This window comes from Mesoplodon densirostris, chromosome 6, assembly GCF_025265405.1.
Source record: "Mesoplodon densirostris isolate mMesDen1 chromosome 6, mMesDen1 primary haplotype, whole genome shotgun sequence".
NCBI classification, from domain to species: Eukaryota; Metazoa; Chordata; class Mammalia; order Artiodactyla; family Ziphiidae; genus Mesoplodon; species Mesoplodon densirostris.
The window spans coordinates 11488561-11512423 of NC_082666.1; the positions used below are offsets into that span (position 1 = coordinate 11488561).

General features: G+C 38.2%; 1 protein-coding gene across 4 annotated transcripts in view; it reads left to right on the top strand.

Moving 5' to 3' along the window:
• DENND1A (DENN domain containing 1A) overlaps window positions 1-23863 on the top strand; it is a 543444-nt gene that overhangs the window by 129715 nt on the left and 389866 nt on the right. For all 4 annotated transcript variants that reach the window (XM_060100633.1, XM_060100635.1, XM_060100634.1 and 1 more), the window contains exon 3: window positions 15347-15390. In XM_060100633.1, coding sequence (XP_059956616.1) covers window positions 15347-15390 — 44 coding nt within the window. The remainder of the gene's footprint in view (window positions 1-15346; window positions 15391-23863) is intronic.

Genomic DNA, 23863 nt, shown 5'->3' on the forward strand with positions numbered 1-23863 from the left:
AGGTTTTATTGGTTCTTGAAATGGAGGCTGGGCCTTTACAGAATGCAAGTTTCATAGTAATGGCAAGAAAGAGGAAACCCCTCCACTTTATGAAGTGAAACCATGGAAGCAAAGTTGTGGAGCCAGGCAGAGAGGATGTGTGGAGTCTTCAAAATTCTCATTGTTATGTCAAGTGTGTAGGTCTGGTTTAGGATAATTATTGAGTTAATTGCTTCTTAACAGGGAATATGTATTTTGGTGTTCAGATTTCCTAAATCCTTAATTTAAAAATCATAAGTAGAATGATATTTAAGTAGCCATGCTGCTTAAATTTAGAATTTGCTTCATTGAAAGGACTTTAGAACTGTTTTCTGTCCCTTGTGAGAGTCTTATTGACTCTGTAGGGTGGTTGGCCACAGGGAAAACCAGAAAGAAGTGCTTTCCTCAGGGCCACTCTGCTTTAAAGTTTACTTAAAGGCATGGATGTCTTACCAAAGCAATGAGTTGTCTAAGGATTTTAGATCATAGAATCATAGAATTTAAGAGTCAAGAAACATCGTTTAGTAAAAAGTTTCAGTTTGTATTTGAGAGAATTCAGGTTCAGAGACTTATTAATGATCACATAGTGGCAGAATCTAGGCCTGCTGATTCCCAGTCCAGCACTTTAATATTCATGCCAAATCTTTCTCATGTTATCATGGCTATTGCAATTGTCTAAAAGCTTACTAAAAAAATGACTGTGTGCTGTGAGTCAGATATTGGTCTAGGTATAGAGGATTCAAAGATAGTTAAAAGTGGTTCCGTCAAGAAAGCTAGGGTTAGGTAGGGAAGGTCAGTAGTAAATGGAAGATTACAGTCCAGTGTGATAAATACAGGACAGAAGTATGCACGAGATGTGCATCAGTCAAAGTCCAGTTGAAGATAAGAGAAACTACTGTATCAGAAAAAGGATTGAATACAGAGAATTCTGTCTTACAGAATAATTGGAAAGGGTGGAAGAACAGGCTTTAGGCTGAACCTCCAGGAATAACTTGCAGAGGAACACGACAGAAGTAACACACCAAGAGAACTACTACCTCTGCCACGTCAGGAAGCTGGGGGAATCTGGAAGCTGTCATCCCAAATGTCAGCCCCAGAATATTCCCACCTTTGCCCTCTGGGCTCAGGAAGTCTCCATCAGGGTTGTGCCTCCAGAGCCATCATGCCATTCCTGCTAGTTCTGCATCAGAAAAGTAGATTCTTCATGTTACCTCCTGGCTCTCCACTTGCCTGTGCTGATTTCAGGTCTCACCAGGTGGATCTGATGGGCAGAACCTGGTTCACACCTGGCATCCTAGTTGCAGGATCCTGTAAGAAATAGTTTTTAGCCCAACACCTCTCTAATACTGGAGGGCCCATAGAGGGAGATTATAAGAGGTGTCAAAATAGTAATGTAAAAGTAGTAGTAATAATAGTAACAGTAACAGAATGTAATAATAACATATATATAATATATAGAACATATATGATGTAAATAATACATTATGTGTATATATATACACACACATGCTTTGGAAATATATTACCAAATTATTTGCCAGAAGGAGTAGTTGAATTTTTGTTCCCTTCCTTCATTCCCTCTTTCATTCATTCAGTATTTATTTGCTAGGCTCTATTCCAGGTTCTGGGGATAGAGTAGTGAACAAAAAAGGCAAAAATCCCTTCCATTTTAAATCATACATAGCAGTAAGGCAAAACATAATAAGAAAGTATATAGTATGTTGGGTGGTAAAATGTGCTAAGGAGAAAAATAACTCAGGAAAAGAGACTATGGCATGGCGGGGGTAGGGAAAAATTATAATTTTAAATAAGGTGATTGGGGAAGACCACACTGAGAAAGTAACTTGTGAATGAAGACTTATAGGACATGCCTCATTCCTTGATGTTTTTCTGACAGAGTGAATGGCGAGGGCAAAGGTCATGAAGTGGAAGCATGGCTTGCATGTTTGAGGACAACAAATAGATCAGCCTGGCTGGAACAGAATTAGGAGGGGAGAATATTAGGAAGTGAGGTCAGAGAATTGCTGGTGAAGGGAAGACATAAGAGGACCTGGCTTAAGTTTAACAGAATTACTGTGGCTGCTGTTTTGTTTATAAGGAATCAGAAGCAGAAGCAGGGAAACCTTTCAGGAGACTGTTGTGGTAATCCAAGAGGGAAATGATGGTGACTTAAACCAGAGTGGTAGTGGAGGAAGTAGAGAGAAATGGTCAGAATTTGAATATATTTTGAAGATTTAGTTGACAGGATTGGCTGACAGATTGGATCTGAATGTGAGGGAAAGATCAGGAGTTCAGTTATGGACATGTTAAATTTGAGATGTCTGTTAGACATCCGAGTGGAGGTGTTGAGTAGACAGTTAAATGAGTCTGGAGTTGGGAGAGGTCTGAGCTGGAGAAATATAAAGTTGACAGTGCATATTTGTATTTGAAGTGATGAAACTGAAAGAGACCAGCAAAGGAGGACATCAAGAAGAAAAAGTGAAGAAGTCCAAGGACTAAACTCTGGGGCTCTTCAATAGGAAGAGGTCAACAAGAAGCCCAAGGAGCAGCAGTGAGATAGGGAAGTGGGATGCTCTGGAAGCCACATGAAGAAAGTGGTTCAATCCGCCTGCCAACGCAGGGGACACGGATTCGAGCCCTGGTCCGGAAGATCCTGCATGCCGCGGAGCAACTAAGCCCATGCACCACAACTACTGAGCCTGCGCTCTAGAGCCGGTGAGCCACAACTACTGAGCCCACGTGCCACACCTACTGAAGCCTGCACGCCTAGAGCCCGTGCTCTGCAACAAGAGAAGCCACCACAATGAGAAGCCTGCGCACCACAACGAAGAGTAGCCCTCGCTCGCCACAACTAGAGAAAGGCTGCGCGCAGCAACGAAGACCCAACGCAGCCATAAACAAACAAACAAACAAATAAATAAATAAAAGAAAATGGTTCAAGGAGGGGGAAGCAATCAAAGGTGTCAATGGTGCTAAAGTTCAAGTAAGATGAGGACTGAGGATTAATAGTTGATGTCAACAGTAAGAAGGTCATTGGTATATGAGTCGTTTCAGAGAAGTGGTGAGTTGAAAGCTTGGTTGGCATGGGTTCCAGAGAGTAGGGGGACAGGAATTGGTGACAGTGAGTATAGATACTGTCTTGAGGAATATAGCTTTAAAGAGAATGAGAGAAATGGGGTGGTAGCCGTGGTGGGGAGGTGGGCTTGACCTTTTAAAAAATATTTGTAGAAATAACAGTTTGTTTGCATGCTGATGGGAAAGATCTAGCAGAGAGGTAAAATTAATAGAACAAGAGAATTGGTAGAGCAGTGATTGAGTTCCTGAGAGGAGGTGGAATCCTAGTTTACAAGTGGAGGAGGGGCCTTTGCAAGGGGCATGAACAGTTCTTCATGGTAATGGGATGAAGGCAGAGTCTGTGGGGTCAGAGATAATGAGTGGTAGAGTGGTGGAGGAAGCTTGTGAGAGCTCTCTTCTGATTGCTCGGTTTTCTCAGTGAAGGGGCAAATAAGATAAATGGTGGCAGTTGAGGTTGGGGAAAGTTGGAGGTTTGATGGGAGAGGAGAAGGTATGAAATAGTCACTAAGGAGAGTGAGAGAGTAATGACTTAAGGAAAATGTGGTATAATTACTAAGTTGCATTAAAGCTCACTTACAGTGAGTAATCCAGATTTAAAGTTAGATTAGTCAGCACAGTTGTGTGGTTTTCTTCAACCACAGTCAGGCACAGGGGAGCAGGTAGATAGCTGGATTTAACAAGGATCGTGGTTTTGCCAAGGGAGGACGACAAAGTAAGAGAGGCACGAAGGAGTCAAGGATGTATGTAAAGGAATAGTTACAGAATAGAATTTAAGCTAGGTGAGGAGGATAGTGTAGACCCGAGGTGGATGACGTGCAGAGAAGAGATTGATAGAGTGAATGTCTCTGTGGGACTGAAGAGTGAAGTTGGGATGCTATAGGGGATGAACTAGAAGGAAAGGAGGTAGGTCATGGTTGGAGACTGAGGTACTTGACATTGTGATTCTTGAGGGGGTTTCAGTTATTGGTAACTGTAGAGTTTGGGTATGACCATGGTAGTGAGTAGCTGAGATTGGGTAGAGGGCAAGTTCCGTGGTGGGGAGGAGGCCAAGGAATCAAGAATTCCAGGATTTAGAAAGATCATCTATGTGAATATGTAGTAAAATCGGTAGGATCGTGGTGGGAGTAGTGGTAGAGTGAGGGGCAGTGCACCAGGATCCATAAGATTCAAGGAATGAGGAGTGACCCTGGGATCAGTAGATGACGGCAGAGTGGGGAGTGGGGTGTAGTCTGGTGACTTGAGGCTGAAATCTGGGGTTTTGGAAAATGAGGGAGAAAGTTCTGGAAGTGTCAGCAAGGAGCAGAGGCCACCTACCCCACCTCCAGGCCAGTCTGAGGAGGGGTGGAGAGGAAACGTTTCACCACTTGAGAGGGCTGCAGAGGAAGCCAGCTTTTGGCCACAGTTAGAATGTGATAATGTGAAGGGAACTTAGAAGAGGTTGAGAATTTTGCTGCCAGCTGAGCATGAGTGCTAGAAAGCAAGTAAAGGAGCTTCTTGAGTCGGGGAGCAGTGTAAGTGAATGTGCCAGCTTTGCTGATCCTTTACCAGCTACATGTAAAATTCATTGCACTTTTTTTTTTTTTTTCTTTTTTTCTTTTTGCGGTATGCGGGCCTCTCACTGTTGTGGCCTCTCCCGCTGCGGAGCACAGGCTCCGGACGCGCAGGCCCAGCGGCCATGGCTCACGGGCCCAGCCGCTCCGCGGCATATGGGATCCTCCCAGACCGGGGCACGAACCCGTATCCCCTGCATCGGCAGGCGGACTCTCAACCACTGCGCCACCAGGGAGGCCCTTCATTGCACTTTTGACAGAGGACATGGTTCCTTGTTTTTTAATTTTTTTAAAGTACTAGGGTGATTGAATGTTAATTCATATAAGAATATATATTTGGCCACATTTATAAATCCTGATGCCTAATAGCATGTTTTGGAAGCATCTGATTTAGACGTGAAAAGAGGAGAAAGATGAGCAAAGCATGTCAAGTTTTGTGGGAAAGTGAATTGATCAGGCAGTCTAGATTTGGGGATTTATTTTTAAGAAATAGAGATGAAATGGGGTGCATTGGTCTTAACGGCCAGGCTAAGGATTCTAGCTTTTTAATAACATAAAGGTCTTAGAACATATCAGAAGTGATATAGGTCCTCAGAAGAATTAAATGTAGAATTGCCATCTGATCCAGCACTTCCACATCTGGATAAATATCCAAAAGAAGTGAACGCAGGAATTCGAACAAATATCTGTATACCCATGTTCATAGCAACATTATTCACGATAGCAAGAAGATAGAAGAAACTCGTGCCCATAGATAGATGAATGGATAAACAAGATGTGACATGTACATACAATGGAATATTATTCAGCCTTAAAAAGAAAGGAAATTCTGACACATTCTACAACATGGATGAGCCTTGAAGACATTCTGCCAAGTGAAATAAGCCAGTCACAAAAGGACAAATATTGTATGACTCCACTAACATGATGTATTTCAAGTAGTTAAATTCACAGAGGCAGAAAGAAGCATGGTGGTTACCAGGGGCTGGGGAGAGGGAGGGAACAATGGGGAGTTTTTTAATGGGTTCAGAGTTTCAGCTGGGGAAGATGAAAAAGTTTTGGAAATGGATGGTGGTGATGGTTGTACAATAATGTGAATATGCTTAATGCCACTGAAGTGTACTCTCTTTATTTATTTGTTTGTTTATTTTTGGCTGTGTTGGGTCTTTGTTGCTGAGCACAGTCTTTCTCTAGTTTCAGCGAGCGGGGGCTACTCTTCGTTGCGGTGCATGGGCTCTAGAGTGCAGGCTTCAGTAATTGTGGCGCATGGGCTTAGTTGCTCCGCGGCATGTGGGATCTTCCCGGACCAGGGATTGAACCCGTTTCCCCTGCATTGGCAGGCGGATTCTTAACCACTGCGCCACCAGGGAAGTCCCTGAAATATACTCTTAATGGTTAAAGTGGCAAATTTTATGTTATGTATATTTTACCATGCACACACACAAAAGTGATAAAGGATGTAGGTATTGCTTCTCTAATGATACAGATAACAACTAGACAACAATGGCTTGTTTCTCCGGGGAAGAGAGGTGGAATTTTGGTAAAAGAGTCTTCTGGTTGACGGGCATAGTATGTTTCCCTTGCTAGGGTGTCAGCTTTATCTATGCTGTATGTACTAGTTTGGCCTTAGTTCTCAGTGTGGTTTAGAGGTACTTAGAAATGCATTTTCTTACACAGGAAAACATTTTTCCTGTGTTCTTATTCATTCTGTTTAGCCAATGACTTTTTTCATAGATGATACAAGGGTAACCTCTAGCTTTCAAAATTACTCTAAGTTTTTTAATATGAATTTATCTTTGAAATACTGTATTTACTAGTTGAATTGAATGCTAGTTACTTTGGAGTCATTTTATTGATATCCTGAACTTGGCAAAGAAATTTAAATAGAGAAATTGGAAAGCTCTCATTCATAATCTGTTAGGCCTGTTTCATGACAACATGTTTTAGTTATTTGTCCAGATGTATTCTTATTGTTGAGTCACAATAATGACTAGAAGACAGATCAACAGGAGGATATAAATAAATAAAGCCAAAAAGGAAAACCAGTGTTGGATTCTTAGGAGTCTGATAATTCTAGGCTGAATCCCAGCTCTGTTACTTAACTCTGAATTTGTTCTTAGTGAGCCTCACTTTTCTTATTTATAAAATAAGGATACATCTACTTACCTGGTGGAGTTGTTGTTAGGATTAAATAAGATGATAAACTACCTTTTGTAATGACTGGTATATCTAGGCTTTCAGTAAGTGGTAGCTGATAGCATTATATTTATTACTGCAAAAATCTTTAATGAAACTCTGTTTCTGAAATCCAGAATGCAAGTTTAGAAAGCAAAGGAATTAGCAGAAAGGTCCTTCAATTTATACAAAGATTCACCTCAGGGTTTCGGTAAGTCTGGGAGAGTCCCTAGTGCGTTTGATGTTTACACATCATTAGCAAACAGATGCCAGGAGGCAAATAAACTGTATCTAAAGGATTTTTGAACCACTGATGATGGAGAGAAAATGGGTTTCTGATAAAGTTATAACATTTCTAAGTAACTAATAGCAGGCCATGGGAAAATTTGATTGGGCTTTTAAAAGTTTATTTCAGGAACACATGTATTTCTAATTTGAGGCACACCTATACATCTGTAGCCATCTAATTTATAGTGCTTGCTTATTTCTCCACTGGGGTTAATAATATAATAACAACTAATATTTAGTGTGCGCCTACTATAAGCCAGTGTATCTTTAGGAAGCCTGTAGCATTCAAAGGCTTCTTTTCAATTGGATGTTTCGAAATTGGCCTTTCATCCATTTGGAGAGACAGGGTATTTAATGAATTTATTTTATTCTATTCTATTTATTCTATTATGCCAGCGTATCTGTTGGGTATATATAATCGGCAAGACATTTTGTAGGAGACAAAGCTAAGTAAAACATGGGCCCTGGACTCACAAAATACTTATTCGCTGTCCCCTAGGCTGTTCAGAAGGGGCGTGTGGTGGTGTGACATGAACCCTGGTGTCGTCCTGGACTCTACACCTCACTCTGCCACTTCTTCCCTGAAGCTTTTTCTGTCTTGGCCAGGACTAGACTCAGTGCCCCTCTGCTAATCCCTATCAGGCCCTATGATGATTGCTTGTTTAATTCTTTGTATTCTCTATTAGAGTTAGATTGTAAACTCCCGGAGAGCAAAGACTATGACTTATTCATCAACTGGGCCAGTCACATCAGAGTATTTGTGCTGTGTATAAATACTAACTTTCTAACTTCGGACTAGTGATAACCTATTGCTTTCTTTAACTATGATAAAATTGATTGTGATAGTTCCAATATCATAGGTTTGTCATGAAGATAAAATCAGATATTTTATGTAAAATGCCTATTATAGTGCCGGGCACATAGTGGGTACTCAGTCAGTAGTTGTATTTGAGTAGGTTAATTATCTCTTTTCGCCAAATTTGACCGATGTGATATATCTATTAATGAAGACCATATGCAGTGATATCATTTTTGTAGTACATAAAGGGCACAGCTGTCATTCAGGTTAAGTCTGAAGTAGTTATTCACATTGGAATAAAAATTTTATACTTACGGTACTTATTCAAAAAGGTGGAGTAAAACTAATCTTAACTCATAGAGAAATTAATTGGAAGCCTGAGATTATAACCATTAAAAACCTTCATCAGTATTTATCAGTTTGATAGATTTTTACGGATTAGTGTTCCAAACTTTGAACCAATGTAAGAAACCCTAAATACTTAAATAATAATGAAAGTTGAAAACTAGTATATTCAGTAGGGAGAAAGGTAAGTGTAAGTGAGCATGTTCTTTTGATTTTTTTTCCCTTCCAGCACACCCTCTCTTTTCCATTTAAAATCTCCCTTTGGAATTTGACTTAGGTTTGATTTTTGGGTTTATGCAGCAAAGGTTTGGTTAACGATCAGATGTATATTCCTGTAGGTGAAATTGGTTACGAGAAATATTTCAAATTATCAGTAAGTAGTGGCATTTACTGGTCAAAAGCTATCAGCATTCTCTAGAAAGAAAGATGAAACTCCCTAGATTTTACTGCGTAAAGTCAGTGGACTCATTATTTGTAGAACAGCTGATGCATTTACTACTATTGATTCACTTAACTGGTAACTGTACTATATTCATAACTCCAACAACTGAAAAGAATAGGTCAGTGTCCGCTGTTTATTCATAAATAGTCACATCAGAGCAGGATGTATCTGAAAGGCAGAATATGTTAGTTTGAGGAGGAATCTGGCACATGAATGGTTCCATTGCTTGCCATACTGAGGTGGGTTGTGCTCTCCTTTACTGAATAATGCTGTTTGGATTTTCATTATAGGTGTAGATGGTGAACTGTTCCTGTGTTTGTCAGGCTGATTGCTGTGAAGTAGTATTTGAATGTATTTTAAATGCCAATGTTGAGGGAAAAGGCTAGAATAGAAACATGGTTTAAAATTGGTGATGACTCAAAGTTTTTATGTCTTACAGTCTTCATGTTTCATAGCAAAAAGGTTATACCTAGAATAGATTTTTAAAGTAAGAAATTCCATTTGTGCATGCAGTACTTCATTTAAAGTACTTTGAAATGATTTTTTAAAAATTAGTGAAGTATACTCCTTTGTAATTTCAGAATAAAACCTGCATTTTGGAATCAGTAATTTTTTTTGAAATGAGTAATTTTCAATTTAAAAAAATTAAAAAAAAGACAACATCAACCATTTTGCTTTATTGTCATGGAAAAGGAAAACGTGTTTTTTGTTTGTTTTGGTTTTTTTTACTATGTGAAACATTCTTTCCAAAAATATTTTTTAATAAGTGAATTTTAACTATCATAAATGAAATAATTTACTAGAATAATTGTATTAATGGTTCAAGTATTTTATAATATAAAGTAAGTGAAGCTGACTTTTTATAGCTATAACATTTAATAGGTAGTATCCTTGAAGCTCGTTATTAGTTTAGTGTAGTCCAGTTTGCAATCATACTGTCAAGAAACTTTAATTCTACATTATACAAAAAATTAACTTTTCTTCTTGAAGATTAAAAGAAAGCTTATTTTTAAGTGTTTTGGGAGGAAGATTGAGTTTGTCCTCAAAATGTACAACTTCGGATTATTTTCTGAGGATCTACATTTTTAGTATATAAAAGTTGAAAATGTCATTAGGGAAAGAGCAGTGTAATGGACTATTACCCGTTTGCAGCATATTCCCATCTTCTCATCTGGAAAATTAAATCTGATTACAGCTGGGATTAACATTTATGGTTTTTGGAGAGAGGAAGATAGTATGTTAAACTCCATGAAATTGAACAATGAGATTATGTTGTTTATAGCTAATTTTATTTTTAAAAGTTTTTTTTTTTTTTTTCTGTGGCACGCGGGCCTCTCACCGCCGTGGCCTCTCCCGCTGCGGAGCACAGGCTCCAGACGTGCAGGCCCAGCGGCCACGGCCCACGGGTCCAGCCACTCCGCGGCACGTGGGATCCTCCCGGACCGGGGCACGAACCCGTGTCCCCTGCATCGGCAGGCAGACCCCCAACCACTGCGCCACCAGGGAAGCCCAAAAGTTTTTTTATTTATTTATTTTATTTTTTATTTTTAATTTTTTTTATAGTTTAATCTTGTAGTAGTTTTTATTCCATTCAGCAGAAGTTTTTTTATTTTTTACATATTTACTATCGTAACATTTATCATCATAACCATTTTATTTTATTTTTTAATACATTTATTTATTTACTTTTGGCTGCATTGGGTCTTTGTTGCTGCGTGCAGGCTTTCTCTAGTTGTGGTGAGCAGGGGCTACTCTTCATTGTGGTGAGTGGGCTTCTCATTGCGGTGGCTTCTCTTTGTTGCGGCGCACGGGCTCTAGGTGCACGGTCTTCAGTAGTTGCAGCACGCGGGCTCAGTAGTTGTGGCTTGTGGGCTCTAGAGCACAGGCTCAGTAGTTGTGGCCCACGGGCTTAGTTGCTCCACGGCATGTGGTATTTTCCCGAACCAGGGCTCAAACCCGTGTGCCCTGCATTGGCAGGCGGATTCTTAACCACTGTGCCACCAGGGAAGCCCTAAAGTCTCACTTTTAAGGGGCAGATTTTTATCATTGTAAGCTTTAAGTGTGTTCAGTATTTTGTCTCTTACTGACTGAAATATCCTAGAGATAATGACTGGATAAATTTAGTAGGCATTAAATGTAATGTTTTCTGCCTTGATACCTAGCATGCTAAAAGTGAAAGCAGTGTAGATTCCCATGTTAATGGCTATATTTGCAGTTTCCCTTATATTTCTTAAAAGAGCTCCAGTTATGTAAGACTGTAACATTTGACAGCTTTCACAGAAAATGAAGTCAGTGTAGTTTTCAATAATCAGTTAAAGTGTCATGCCTTAACCCTTCAAATGGAGTCAGTCATTGGTGTGACAGAGAAAAACAGGAAAATAATTTGGTAAGGTGTGTGTGTTTGTGTGTGTGTACGCTTATTAGTTACCAATCTACAAATGAGTCCTCATACATAAGCACGGTACTTTTATGAATTATTTTGCATTTCTGTTGTAAAAGATCTGTCTACCACGTTTTCTAGAAACTTTAAGCCTAAGGCAGAACTCAAGGTTTTTTAGGTCCTGCGTAAAATAATTTATAGTGCCTTTCCAGCAAGTCTTGCCCAAACTCTTATTCTATTAATTAAACATCCTGTGGCAATCTGGTATATCTTAAAGATTTAAAAGTATGTTATAGTAAAAGACTAGAAAACATGGACTATTGAGATTGAAGAAAATTAGCTTTTCTTTAAAAAAAAAAGTAAGGTGTTTGTTCTGAGATAAGTTTTTTTTTGGTTTGTTTTTTGTTTTTGTTTTTTTTGTTGTGAAGACACAGGCTTTTAAGCATGGTCATGTTCTGCGCCTGAATGAGACTGTGCTGTTGTGAGTCCTGGACTGTGAAATGTCTGTTTTAAGTATGGAAATGCTTTTGTGACCTCCAGTGGAAGTGGTGCACACGTGTCTGTGTGGGGTCAGCCTCTTGCATGGTTGCGGTGCCGGGAGAAGGTACTGGCTGGTCAGATTGACATAATGCGAAACCTTGTTCTAGAGCCAGCTGTCTCTCTTAGCCTTATGTGGTTAAGTCATGTGTGGACTTTTCTATACCGTACATCTTGCTAGCAAGATGTTTTAAATACTTTTCAACAAAGATTGTATTTTCCTGGGAGATGATGAAGTTGATTTTTAATTTTGTAAGAATCTATTACTTGAACCTGGAGAAAGTTGCTGAGAAAGAATGGTAATGCATTACTATATGTTCTTAATTTTCTGTCAGCGGGACAGTTCTTAGAGAGAAAGCTTGACATATGCTGATAACTCTATTCTTACTGCCAATTGCCTAAACAAATTGTTATGTTACTTTTTTCCATGGTAGTACTCTCATCTGCAGATTTTTGTGTTGAAAGTTAGCTGTTTGGTGACACTGTATTTGGCAGTGAGGGTATGAATGTGAGAAGAAGTTTTGGAGCATTAGCAATTATAGTATTGGATAGTGGGTAAAGAAATAGATATATAAATATTAGATCGATGCACAGTTTTCCAGTGTATGTTATTTTCCATATAAAGATATAGAACATTTCATAAAATGTTACCAGACCATTTAAAACTCAAAGAAATGCAGCTGATGCAATGAAATACATAGAGTACTTGTAAAAACATACAGACACGAAAGTGGATTGCTGCCAGACAGAAAATTTAAAGGCGGTTTGCTGAACTGCAGGGTGCTAGGTTTTGTACATGTGCCATGCTGAAACTGTTAGTAAGGCGGGTGTTGTGTTGCTTGAGAAAAGCAGATTGTATTTGGACCTTTTTAACTCAGATGTTTCCAATGTCGATATTTTGGTGACATTATGGCATTATGATCGACTCAGTGTGAAACATGATTTCAACCTCCTGTGCAAAATAGACATTTTAAGAAAATTCATACAAATTATTTTTAGTTTTTGTGTTAATTTTTACAAAATGGCTTTCATAGTTTTGTTAACTATCAGACTGGATCTTTGAGCTAATTGAGTGGAACTTTATATAGGTTGGGCTTTGGTTTTAAAAAGCATTGCCTTTTTTGTTTTTTGATGTTGCTTTTGAGAGTGTTAAAGACCCATGAAGTTTGCTTTTGTAAATCTCAGGGCCTTAAAGAAAGGGAATCAAAAGCTTTATGCTTGAATCATAGTAAATAATAATCCATGTACTATCTTGGAACATGATTTTGTTACAATCTGGGAATCTCACTCTAGGGGTAGTCTTAGGGCAGTTGAAGGGATTTAGTTGATGAAGGTGTTTAGTTGATGTTGCCTACCACTGAGGCAGTGTTTAGGATGATATGGTTTGAATGACCCCCACCTTGGGGTTCCATGGTCATCTTTACCCTCAGTGTATTAAAACAAGTTGATTTTTCTTTTCACCTATTTTCCTACTCTTTTTTCAATTCTATGTTGTATATATGAATAAAATACATTTTTTAAATGACAAGTTAATTATTTATTAGTTTCTTGTTAACAGTTGGTTTAGTTCGTTAAAGAGATTTAAAGACCCTCCCTTTCCCACTTACAAGCAAGAAACATTTTTTTAAATTGGAGAATATACCACGAATTTTGGTTTCTGATATTCATCCCCTCAGAAAATGGTGATAAAAAATAGTCTTTGGTTTTATTCCCTCTTTATTTCCATTGGTATTTTGTGGTTCCCAAGAAGCAAACTATTGCAGGAAAGAGGACCTGATATTAAAGATTTATATGTGAGTCATTTCTGTGTGAAGTTTTCTGGGTAAAGAGTAATTGTTAACCACATGACAACTGGAAGAAAAAAAAAAAAAATTTGCGGCTTTTCCAGCCTCTGTTTTACTGTGTCCCTCAGGGACCTAGGGCTGCATTTTTGTGGGGGGTGGGGGCAGGTCTCAGTACCAAATTTTAAATCCTAAAATACCAGTTATTTTGCTGGACAAAGTCATTTACGTATGTGTTAGGAACCACAGCCACTGCCCTCTTTTTGGATCCTCTACCCCAACCCCACAGTACACTTTTAAGGGCTTGCTGGGCTCGTAGCTGTCTCTTTGCATCCTGCTGGCCCGCCCCCACTTCACCCGCCTAGACCTAGTGCTTTTCATGCCACACCATTAGCGCCCTCTGGCCTCCTGTCACAAGAGGGCCAAGTCTTTGTGTGGTTTCAGCCCTTTAGGCCAGAGAGAAGCAACAGCTACTTCCTCTGACTTACCAGGGCAACCCTGCAAGGTACTGCAGGGCGGATTACGCCAGAATTCTACTAGTCCCAGTCTAGACGTGTCATTGGTCTCTTCCTAGTATTTGAAGATGAGGGTAAAGAAAGTCAACCAGAAGACACTTCAAGAGCTGAAGTAAGCTACAGATAGTTTCAACTTTTCTGCACCACCCATTTTGGGAAGCTCTTCATTTGGTGTGACCTTTTGAATATTCCTACTTTTGTTATTAGTCTTGAGTTTTGAAAAATAATATCCATTGACTTCAATGACTTGAAAACTGGTATTTCTAAGACTTAAATGTAGTTTGTGAATAGGCCCACTATTTTCTCCCTTTTTGATTCTTTAATTGCACAACAATTAACCGCATTTTTATCTTGTGGCATGGAGGGCTTTAACTTTTACATAGATTCACTTTCATGGAGAAGTAAACTGGTATTTTAAAAGATATGAAAGCTGAGTAGTATATATTGTGATCACTGTGGTTGGGGACCTTCAAATATTGTGCTTTTCCACAGCCTTTTGCATTGATACATGATTTCCCAAATAGATATTATTCTGATCACTCTTCTTAATGTGTCTCTGAGGAACCAGATCTCTCTCTTATTAGAAAAGATTGAATGTTTTCCTAATCAATAGCAAATGGAGTGCTAATAGCTTTTAATTAGTACACTTCTGTATTGACTTACAGACGATGGCATTGGATTATCTTGCAATTATGATTGAAGAATCAAGTGACCCCTTTCCTAATTCCATTTTAAACAGATGGCCATGAAAGATATCTTCACCTATGTATTATTATAGTTTCTGAGCAAGTCTAATTATGTTAGAACATAATATCTCATATCATGATATTTTGTTAACTCTGACAAGCTAAAAGTGTATTGTTTTCTTTTGAAGAAAACATCTATTTTCAAGAGACCATAAGTATTTTGAGAAGGATATATTTTATTTTTAAAAGCAGGGAGTTTTGCATTTGTTCCTTGAAAGAATTCTTATCTGATCCTTCCCTCCACCCTGCCCTCTCCCCCACCCCACCCCACCCCCCACCCTGCCCAAACACACACAAGATCTGAAACTGGCCTTTAAGGTGGTTTATCAAGCCCAAATCTGTAACTAAGAAAAGGAGGCCTCTGATAAGAAAAGTCAAGCAGGTTTCAGATCGACTTTCTCTGGAAAAATATATCGAGGGCAATTTGCAGCTGGCAAAATTTTTTGCATTAGGTAATAGTCTAAAGTTAACAGTAGTATCAGGTCTTTAAAATTTTTCTTTTTTATATTTCTGGAGGAGGGTAATGGGAGTGCCTTGCCGAGTCCTTCCTTGTGCTCATCAACATAGCAGCCTCAGCTGCCCCCCTTGGATCCCCTGCCAGGGCTGCTATCATCTTCTGATCAAATATTAATGTGTGATCCTCTGCTTGCTCACTAATCCAAAGCCAATTAATATTATCTGTCAATTATTTACAGATCCTGAGGTGCAGAGGCAATTCCCGGAGGACTACAGTGACCAGGTTCGGAATGCGTAATTAATTTTTTACATGACAAAATTTATTTCAGAGTTGTTCAACATATTATTACTGTTCTTTTTACTGAAAGAGATAAATGAATGTTTAGAACGGAAGAGAAACAGTAATTAGGAACCCAAGACAAAAAGTAAAACATATTGAAGTAGGATCGAAAATATTGGTGCTAGATTTGGGGTGTTACCTTCAGGGGAAAAATGCACAGAAAGTAAGGAAGAAAACCTATCACAAATTTTACTTTTTATTTTGCTACAGTCTGCAGTTCATTAGCAAATCCTTTTTGGATTGCCTGTGAACTTTTTTTTTTTTATGCTATTTAAGCAGGCAAGAACCAGCGTAACAAAAAGATAAGGATGGAAGTTTATAACATCTCCTGGAATTGGAAATAGATTATGAAACTGTGTTATGGTAGTCCTTGAAGGAGAAGATGCACATGCAGGAATGGTCTTTAGGGTGAGGGTGGTTCTAATGATGGTAGTGAAAGTTGTTTGGCCAATTGGTCTTGCCATCTTGAATTTCCTGCATTCTGCAAGCATGGAATGAATGGAGTGGAAGGAACTATTTTACTCACAAAATACTGCTGAAGTTCCAAAGCCACTCTACTCTTTATAATTAGATCCAGGTTATACCTTCTGGATTCCAGTTTCTATCTTGAGAAATATTAGTAATGTTTTGTAGCTTTTTGGGGAACCTTACATTTTTAGTTCAAACATGCAATTTGGTATGCTTTTTAAAGCAGTTTTGAAATAAAAGCATTCTTGATTATACAATAAAACAACTTTATAAAGCCTTTCACATGTGGGATATTGTACATAATCAAAACATTTTTCTGAAGTACATTCATTTAATTTTGTGTATTAAAAGAATGTCCTTGAATGAGGATAAGTACAACGGAATATAAATATCCAGTACAGTAGTAGTCACACCTTTGCAATATGGCTTGCTGTATAGAGGGCAAGGCATCTGATACATCTTTAGGAATATAAGTGGATAATCAGGATAATGAGATGCTTTGTCATGAGATTTTAGTATACAAGAGCCCAAGAAAACTGGTATGGATTGCTTTGCGTGTGATCTCAAGACTTCAAAATGAGATTTAACAAAAATAGTAAATTTCTCACTCTACCCCTTGCCTCATCTTCCAACAGGAGAGTTAGATTCTTTTTTTTTTTTTTTTTTTTTTTTTGCGGTACACGGGCCTCTCATTGCTGTGGCCTCTCCCGTTGTGGAGCACAGGCTCCGGACGCGCAGGCTCAGCGGCCATGGCTCACGGGCCCAGCCGCTCCGCGGCATGTGGGATCTTCCCGGACTGGGGCACGAACCCGTGTCCCCTGCATCGTCAGGCGGACTCTCAACCACTGCGCCACCAGGGAAGCCCGGAGAGTTAGATTCTTATCTTACCCTAAATTGGTATGGGATTGAGCCCTTTGGATTTAATTTATATAATCCAAAGATTATAGGACCTTTTTATTATGGTTTTTTTCTTTAGACAATGTTTAAAGGGTGGAAGATCTTAAAGTATTACTTAGAATAGACTTGAGGCCATAGCTCTTAAGAAAATCATTCTTTTAAAATGTTGTTGTCTAGGTAGATAACCTTTGTGGTCCCATGATCTGAATTACCCAATGAGAAAAAATTATATAGGAGAAAACTTAAAATAACATAGTCAACATCTGGGTTTATTCCTTTAAACATAGTTTCTTGCTATATCTGAAAATTTGTGAGCACCATGACCTTTTTTTTTTTTTTTTTTGGTGTAACTTTTAAAAAATTGTATGGTAATATGTTCATGAGCAAAAAGCAATTTAGGAAATAAAAATAAAGCAGAAATAAAAGAAAGAATGAAAAGAAAGAAAATACAAGTCATCGAAGTTTTACTACTCAGAGATAACTACTGTGACAATTTGGTGTTTATTTTTTCATGTTTAGTTCTTTGAGTATATATATGTGTTTATGTTTGGGTAGAGTATGTATATATATAGGTACTCCACATACAAACACATGAAATATGAGATAGAAATAGAAATATAGATTATCATCAATTTTGTCACTGCATATAGAGCCCAGTTTACTGATTAAGTATTGTTGTGTTGTGAACTTAGTCCTCTTTACTTTAGTTAATGGATGATCTTACAAGTATTTTATATACTGAAGTTGGAATTCAATTATAGCAAGAATCTAAAAAATAACTTTTAGCTATTTTAAAGTGCTCTTAGGATAAGCATTTGTTTTCTTTGTCTGGATCAGTGACTTAGTTTTGAAATTTGGAGGATGATGCTCATAGGCTGGATGTAGACTTATGAGGGTATGCGCATCACTGCCTTATTTAGCATCTCTTCCAACTTGACACATGGTTTCCCTTCTTTACCACATATAACTCAAGAATGAAGGATGAATGAAAGCTCTACTTTGTTTGGAGAAGTTACCTCAAAATGCCAAGAAATTTGAGAGTTGATCTATTAGCAAAGGAAATGAGACCTGCATATTTCTTACTTACCTTTTTATAATTTGGATTCTGATCTTATGTGTTTTCTTTTTAGCATTTGTTGGATTATGACAAATTATCTTTCCCTTTGGTGTGCTATTATAAAGGAATTCTTAGAAATATTTCTATTACATACAAGCTTTAAATGCTGAATGTGTACTTAATCTAGACAACATTTCTAGTATTAAAATATTTATGATGCAATCCATAAGGAATATTTGAGATAATTCACCACAAAATATAGCACTTATTACTACACACACACACACAACCCCCACGCCTCCCCAGTTTTTCTCCCCATTCGCTTAATCTACTAGTGCTTGTTTTTACATATAGTGTATTTCCCATGTACCAGCACACTTGATCAGAGACGCTTGCTGCTGCTAGATGTTTTATTCTGTGTGTTCTTTGTACCTTACAGTAAAAGAATCTGTCACAAATTATTGTGGCTCACTGCTTTAGAAACTGAGAAAAAAGGGAGGTTAGATTGACATCTGTGACTGAATAATGATGACCAGCCTTTTGGCTCTCCTTGAGCCACAAAGCTAGCACTGCCTTTAGAGTGGAAAAAGAAGTAAGAAGAAAGGGGAGGGATAAAAGAGAGTTACAAATCTGTGGTCCCAGAGATGTATTACTGTTGGGCCAGTTGTCTGTGTGGTATGATAATCCATTTTGATCTTCTCTGTCTTAATTGTCTGCTAAAGACAAATGGGCAGTAAAAGTTCATCAGTTTCATCTTTTTGCTTCTCGTTTAGAAGCAGAATAAATGATCCATCACTACAGAAGTAGCCTTTCTTTTTGACACGGAAGTAATGCAGACCCAACACATTTTATTAAAATGTTTTTCCCTCATTATTTCAGTCCTCTCAGCTCTGATAGATCTTACTGTTTCATAAAAAATGTAATCTGAAATGTAAATAAGGGTCTTGATACAGAAGGAAGAAGTAATGAGCAGCCTGAGCCACATTTTCGGACTCTTGATTGTAATTACTGACAAAGTGATTTCTCTGTGCCCCATTTGTTTTTTTCTTCCTTAAGTTGTCTGTGACACCCTCAGACTGCGATGACATCTATGGTTTAAAACCATTAAATCACTGTAGCACTCAATATTTCATTTAAAATCTGGTAGGCCTGCTATCTTAAAACCTGAAAGTACAGGCTTTGTTAATTCCTGAAAGATATGCAAATGCCTCTGTTTTATAAAAGACAAAAACAAACAACAACAAAGGCAAAAGCAAGGTCTTTTCATAGTTCATATTATTTATTCATCTGCTTTTGTTTAATGTTTACCTAGTTTAAATACTAAAACATTAACATTGGTAGGATCCTGACTTGGAAAGGATCCTGCATTAAAAAAAAAAAACCTCTAACAGCTTACTTGTGAAATTTAAAAAATTGTATCTCTCATAAGCGTAATCCAAATTAGTCTAAATCATTATTTTAAGGTTGAGATTACTAAATTACAGACACAATTTTCAAGTTACTTTGAGTTTGGTAGCTTAAACCAGATTCTTTTCATTCTCTTACTACAAGTTTAGATAATGTGGCTCTTAATAAAGCCTGTTTAATAGAAAATTTTTGTTAAAGAAGAACAGGATCACAATAATGTGTTTCTTTCATTTCTAGAAATGGTTTCTCAAAGATACCAACATGTCAATCTAGCATTAAAAATAAGAAAACAAAACATGAATATCTTTCCCTGCTGGAAACAGCCTTGTAATTAATTAAATGGATTTATAATTATTCTATTATGTTTACTGTATTCATTCATAATTATGGAAATAAATGGTAAAACTTTATTCATTGTGATTAGTGCAGTTTTAATGAATATTAATTGAATTAAAGGAGAAAAGGATAAATTAACGTGTTAGCAAATTATGGTCACCACTCATCAAAACCCCATCTTTGGCTTCAAAACATATGATTTTTCAGATTAAAAAAGAGCCTTTAGTAATTATAACACGTAGTATGGGATAATTTAGAATAAAGGTATAATAACATATCACAGAGATTTCCATAAATAGCCTTGTAATGTGTCAAGTACAATAGGCATTACACCTACCATTTAAAAATGCATTAGTTATAATATGATTTACTTCTTGTACTAAAACATTAAGAATTAATAATTTGTTCTCACAATTGCACTTTTTATAGCCTGTTTGTTCTAAGAGTGGCGATTAGAGTTTAGTGTGCTAGAAGTTGCTTCTCCACTGTGCTCATCTATATTTTGATGAACTATAGCAAGTGTCTTAGAGCTCTTTAACTAGAGGTCTGAACATACCCACCCGTCCCTGTACATGTAGATCACTGTTTAGAGCTGCAGGTAATTTTTCTTTCCACTGGCACTGAAACAGAGGTTATAATGAAACCAACAGTCTTCATGCATTTATAGAAACTATAAAATTTTATGGAAATCTTTATATAGAAACCAACAGTGTTTCTTGTATAAGCTCTATAAGCAATGTAGAAACATGGTACATTGGGAAAAATAAAAAGGTACCCTTTCTTTTATAGTTATATATGGTCCGTGTGATTTTTAAAATTTCACTATAGGCAGTTAAGCAAAGTGGAAAAACATGCATCACCTATATACTAAAAAGGAACAAAAATATGTTGCATAACTTAGGCTAATTGTGATGGAAATCGGCATTTCTGAGTTGCATGTAATTGCTTAAATATGGAGTTTTCATTTGTTCATGCTTCAGGTATGCTCTAAAAAAACATTTAAACTCAGTTATTCACAGTGTAACCTATGTAAGTGGATTGAAAGATTCTGATTTGAAAGACAACGGAGATAATATTTAATCAAGGCTTCCTACTTGCGTGTTGGTGATTGCCTCCTTCTTTTAGTGAGCAGCTGTGTATGGAAACTTGCAAGTTACTTTCTTCAAAATCTTGATAATCCAGAGACTAAACATTTCTATTCAAAACTTGTTCATGTCCTGATGCATTGAAAGAATACTATCTAATAGGAAAATTATAGATATAATCCACAGCTCCTACATTTTTTTGTTACTGTGAAAGGAAGCTTCATTGCACCAACATTGTGTAATATGACGTACATGTACAATATTTACACAAAATGGAAAACAAATGATAAAATTTGATTTTCCCATTATTGTTAGGCAGAGAAACATAAGCAGCGGTGTACCTGGTCTGTATAAAGTGTGACATTGATTCCACAAAGGTTCCACCAGTCTTTCTATAGTGACTTGTCTAAGCCATAGAATCTTCAAGTTGGAATTGAAAATTTGGGTTTGTGGGTTTTTGGGCCATGCGTTCACCAAGCTCACAAAGAATGGAATTGGACCTGGGTGTATCCTGTTCCTCTTGGAAACTTTTGAGCTTTCTTTTTTTTCCCCATTCTTCTCCAAAGTAGGTGCTGTCATGCTTCCAGCCTACTCATGCAGTCCGTTCAGATTTGATCCACTTTAAATGGTGAAGTCAAGTTTGGTCCTGGAAACTTTTCATGACACCGTATGACATGGAACAGAATTTGTCATTTCATTTGAATATTATCCAAAGGATTTACTTATATAAGGTTCAAATGGGTCACCATTTAAAATGGCTCCACAACCCAGCCCTAAAAAGACTAACTTAGGGCTTCCCTGGTGGCGCAGTGGTTGAGAGTCCGCCTGCAGATGCAGGGGACACGGGTTCTTGCCCCGGTCCGGGAAGATCCCACATGCCACGGAGTGGCTGCGCCCGTGAGCCATAGCTGCTGAGCCTTCACGTCCGGAGCCTGTGCTCCGCAGCAGGAGAGCCCGCAACAGTGAGAGGCCCACGTACCGCAAAAAAAAAAAAAAGACTAACTTATAAGTGGCTAAACTTTCTGGGTTTTTTCCCCCCTCATGTCTGTTTTTGGTGGCAGAAACTGTGTTGGAGACTAGATACGATTTTGTGCATTAATTGCGTGAGAGATTAATAAGTGTAGTTTCTGCAGAGTATGAGCTGGATACCATACCAGGTAAAGATGAAGGAAGATGTAGATTTCATTTCCCCCTTGAAAGACCTTACTGTCTACTAGGCTACAAAGGTAATACATGTTCAGGTTGTTTCAATAGCTTGTAGAACAACGGCAAGGCCAGAAATTGGGGATATCTCTTTGAAAACTAGGACCTTTGGGGAGTGATGCCACAATGTAATCACATTTCTGCAATTTCTTGTTTTTTTTGTTGTGAAGCCATAGAAGTTAGTAAGTTAGCAAGAGTGGTACAGAGAAACCCAAGTGGAAAGTCTTGGGGCTGCCTTTAAAGAAGATCATCTTTTAAGTCTGTTTTAGATGTGTGCTTTTCTAAAAGTCACTGTTGATTCATGGATTTTTTGAAACCTCTTGCTCAAAAAGGTCCGTTTCCATATTTCTTAGTAACTTGTCAGTCTGGGATTGTAGGTAGAAATGTAATGTTCTCATCCACAGATAGAAACTCTTAATTTCTTCAGACCCTAAAACCTGGGAGGTGACTGTTTCGTGTAATGGCAACAAAGCACCCTGCTGAAGCCGCTTTCTTCAAGTAGTGGGTCCGTATCCACAATTGCCACCAAATGTAGCCATTTTGACGGACCACATTACAGATTCAAAGAGATTCATTGATAGATTGCAGATGTATAAATGCATCCCAGATTAAATGTCTACTTCTTTTTATATGTTTAAAAGTCTCCCATTCTTGATGATTGACTTGTTTAAATGTTTTTCAAATTACAGGCTCATGGATAGGGAAAAATAATCCTAAAAAATAATCTATCACAGCTTGCCTCTTATTTATCCCTGTGCTGTTACAAGTCAAATTTATCACCTTGGATGAACGCTTTTAAAGTGTTTGCTGAAGAAAAACCACTTTGTATATAATAGATGCTATTCTGTCATATCTATATCTTTCATTCCCCCCCCCGCCCCCATTTCCAGAAAAGGGTGAATTTAAGAATGGGATGGGATTGGACTGGCTTCTTCTTCTTCTTTTTTTTTTTTGCGGTACGCGGGCCTCTCACTGTTGTGGCCTCTCCCGTTGAGGAGCACAGGCTCCGGACGCGCAGGCTCAGCAGCCATGGCTCACGGGCCCAGCCACTCCGTGGCATGTGGGATCTTGCCGGACCGGGGCACGAACCCGTGTCCCCTGCATCTGCAGGCGGACTCTCAACCACTGCACCACCAGGGAGGCCCTGGACTGACTTCTTAACAAAACTATATTTCAAAACCTTAAACATTTAGCCAAACTCAGTTGAAAAAGTGATACATTTTCTGATTTAAGGCTCTGCTTTTGAGTTGAAGATTTCTTCCCAATTTGGTCACTTCCCAGCTGTTACAGTTATATAGAAGGAACCCATTAAAAAGACAAATTCTTTTTGAGCTATTCTTTCTGAAGGCATGCCAGGCTATACAGCTATGTTGTACTACTACTTACTTGAATCTGACTCTAGGAAATGGAAGTAGGCAATCCCTATTTATACATTCTTATTAGAAGTGTTCTCCTGGTTTTATTCTGGCTCCAAAAAAGCCCTGGTAAATTTTAGACATCTCTGAATACTACTGGATGGTCTTATTTCTGGTGAGTTACTCAGTGATGATAACTAAGTGGACTGTGGCTGCTTTTGAGAGCTCTAGTCTGAGTCTTAACTTTAACCTCATTTAATCAGTCCCTGTTGCTTGTTTGGATGGACCTGCAAGTCTGCAGTCATCAAGCCCTGTTCATTATCCCTCCTAAATTGCTCTCTAGTCTGTCCTAGTCTGCTATTTCCCTCTGCATTCACACTCTCAGCTTCTCTCCTGTGGAGTTTTCCTAATGACCTGCAACCTAATGACCTTGTAATCACTACATTCTATAAGATGGCCAGAGATGTCTTTCTAAAACCTAAATCAAATCACACCATTTCTCTTAAGTCAAAACTCCTGATGGTTCCCTGGTGCCTTCAAGATCTACCGCAAATTTCTTTACTTGGATTTGAGGCCCATCACAGTCTGTCCTTGCCCCAACCTCCAGC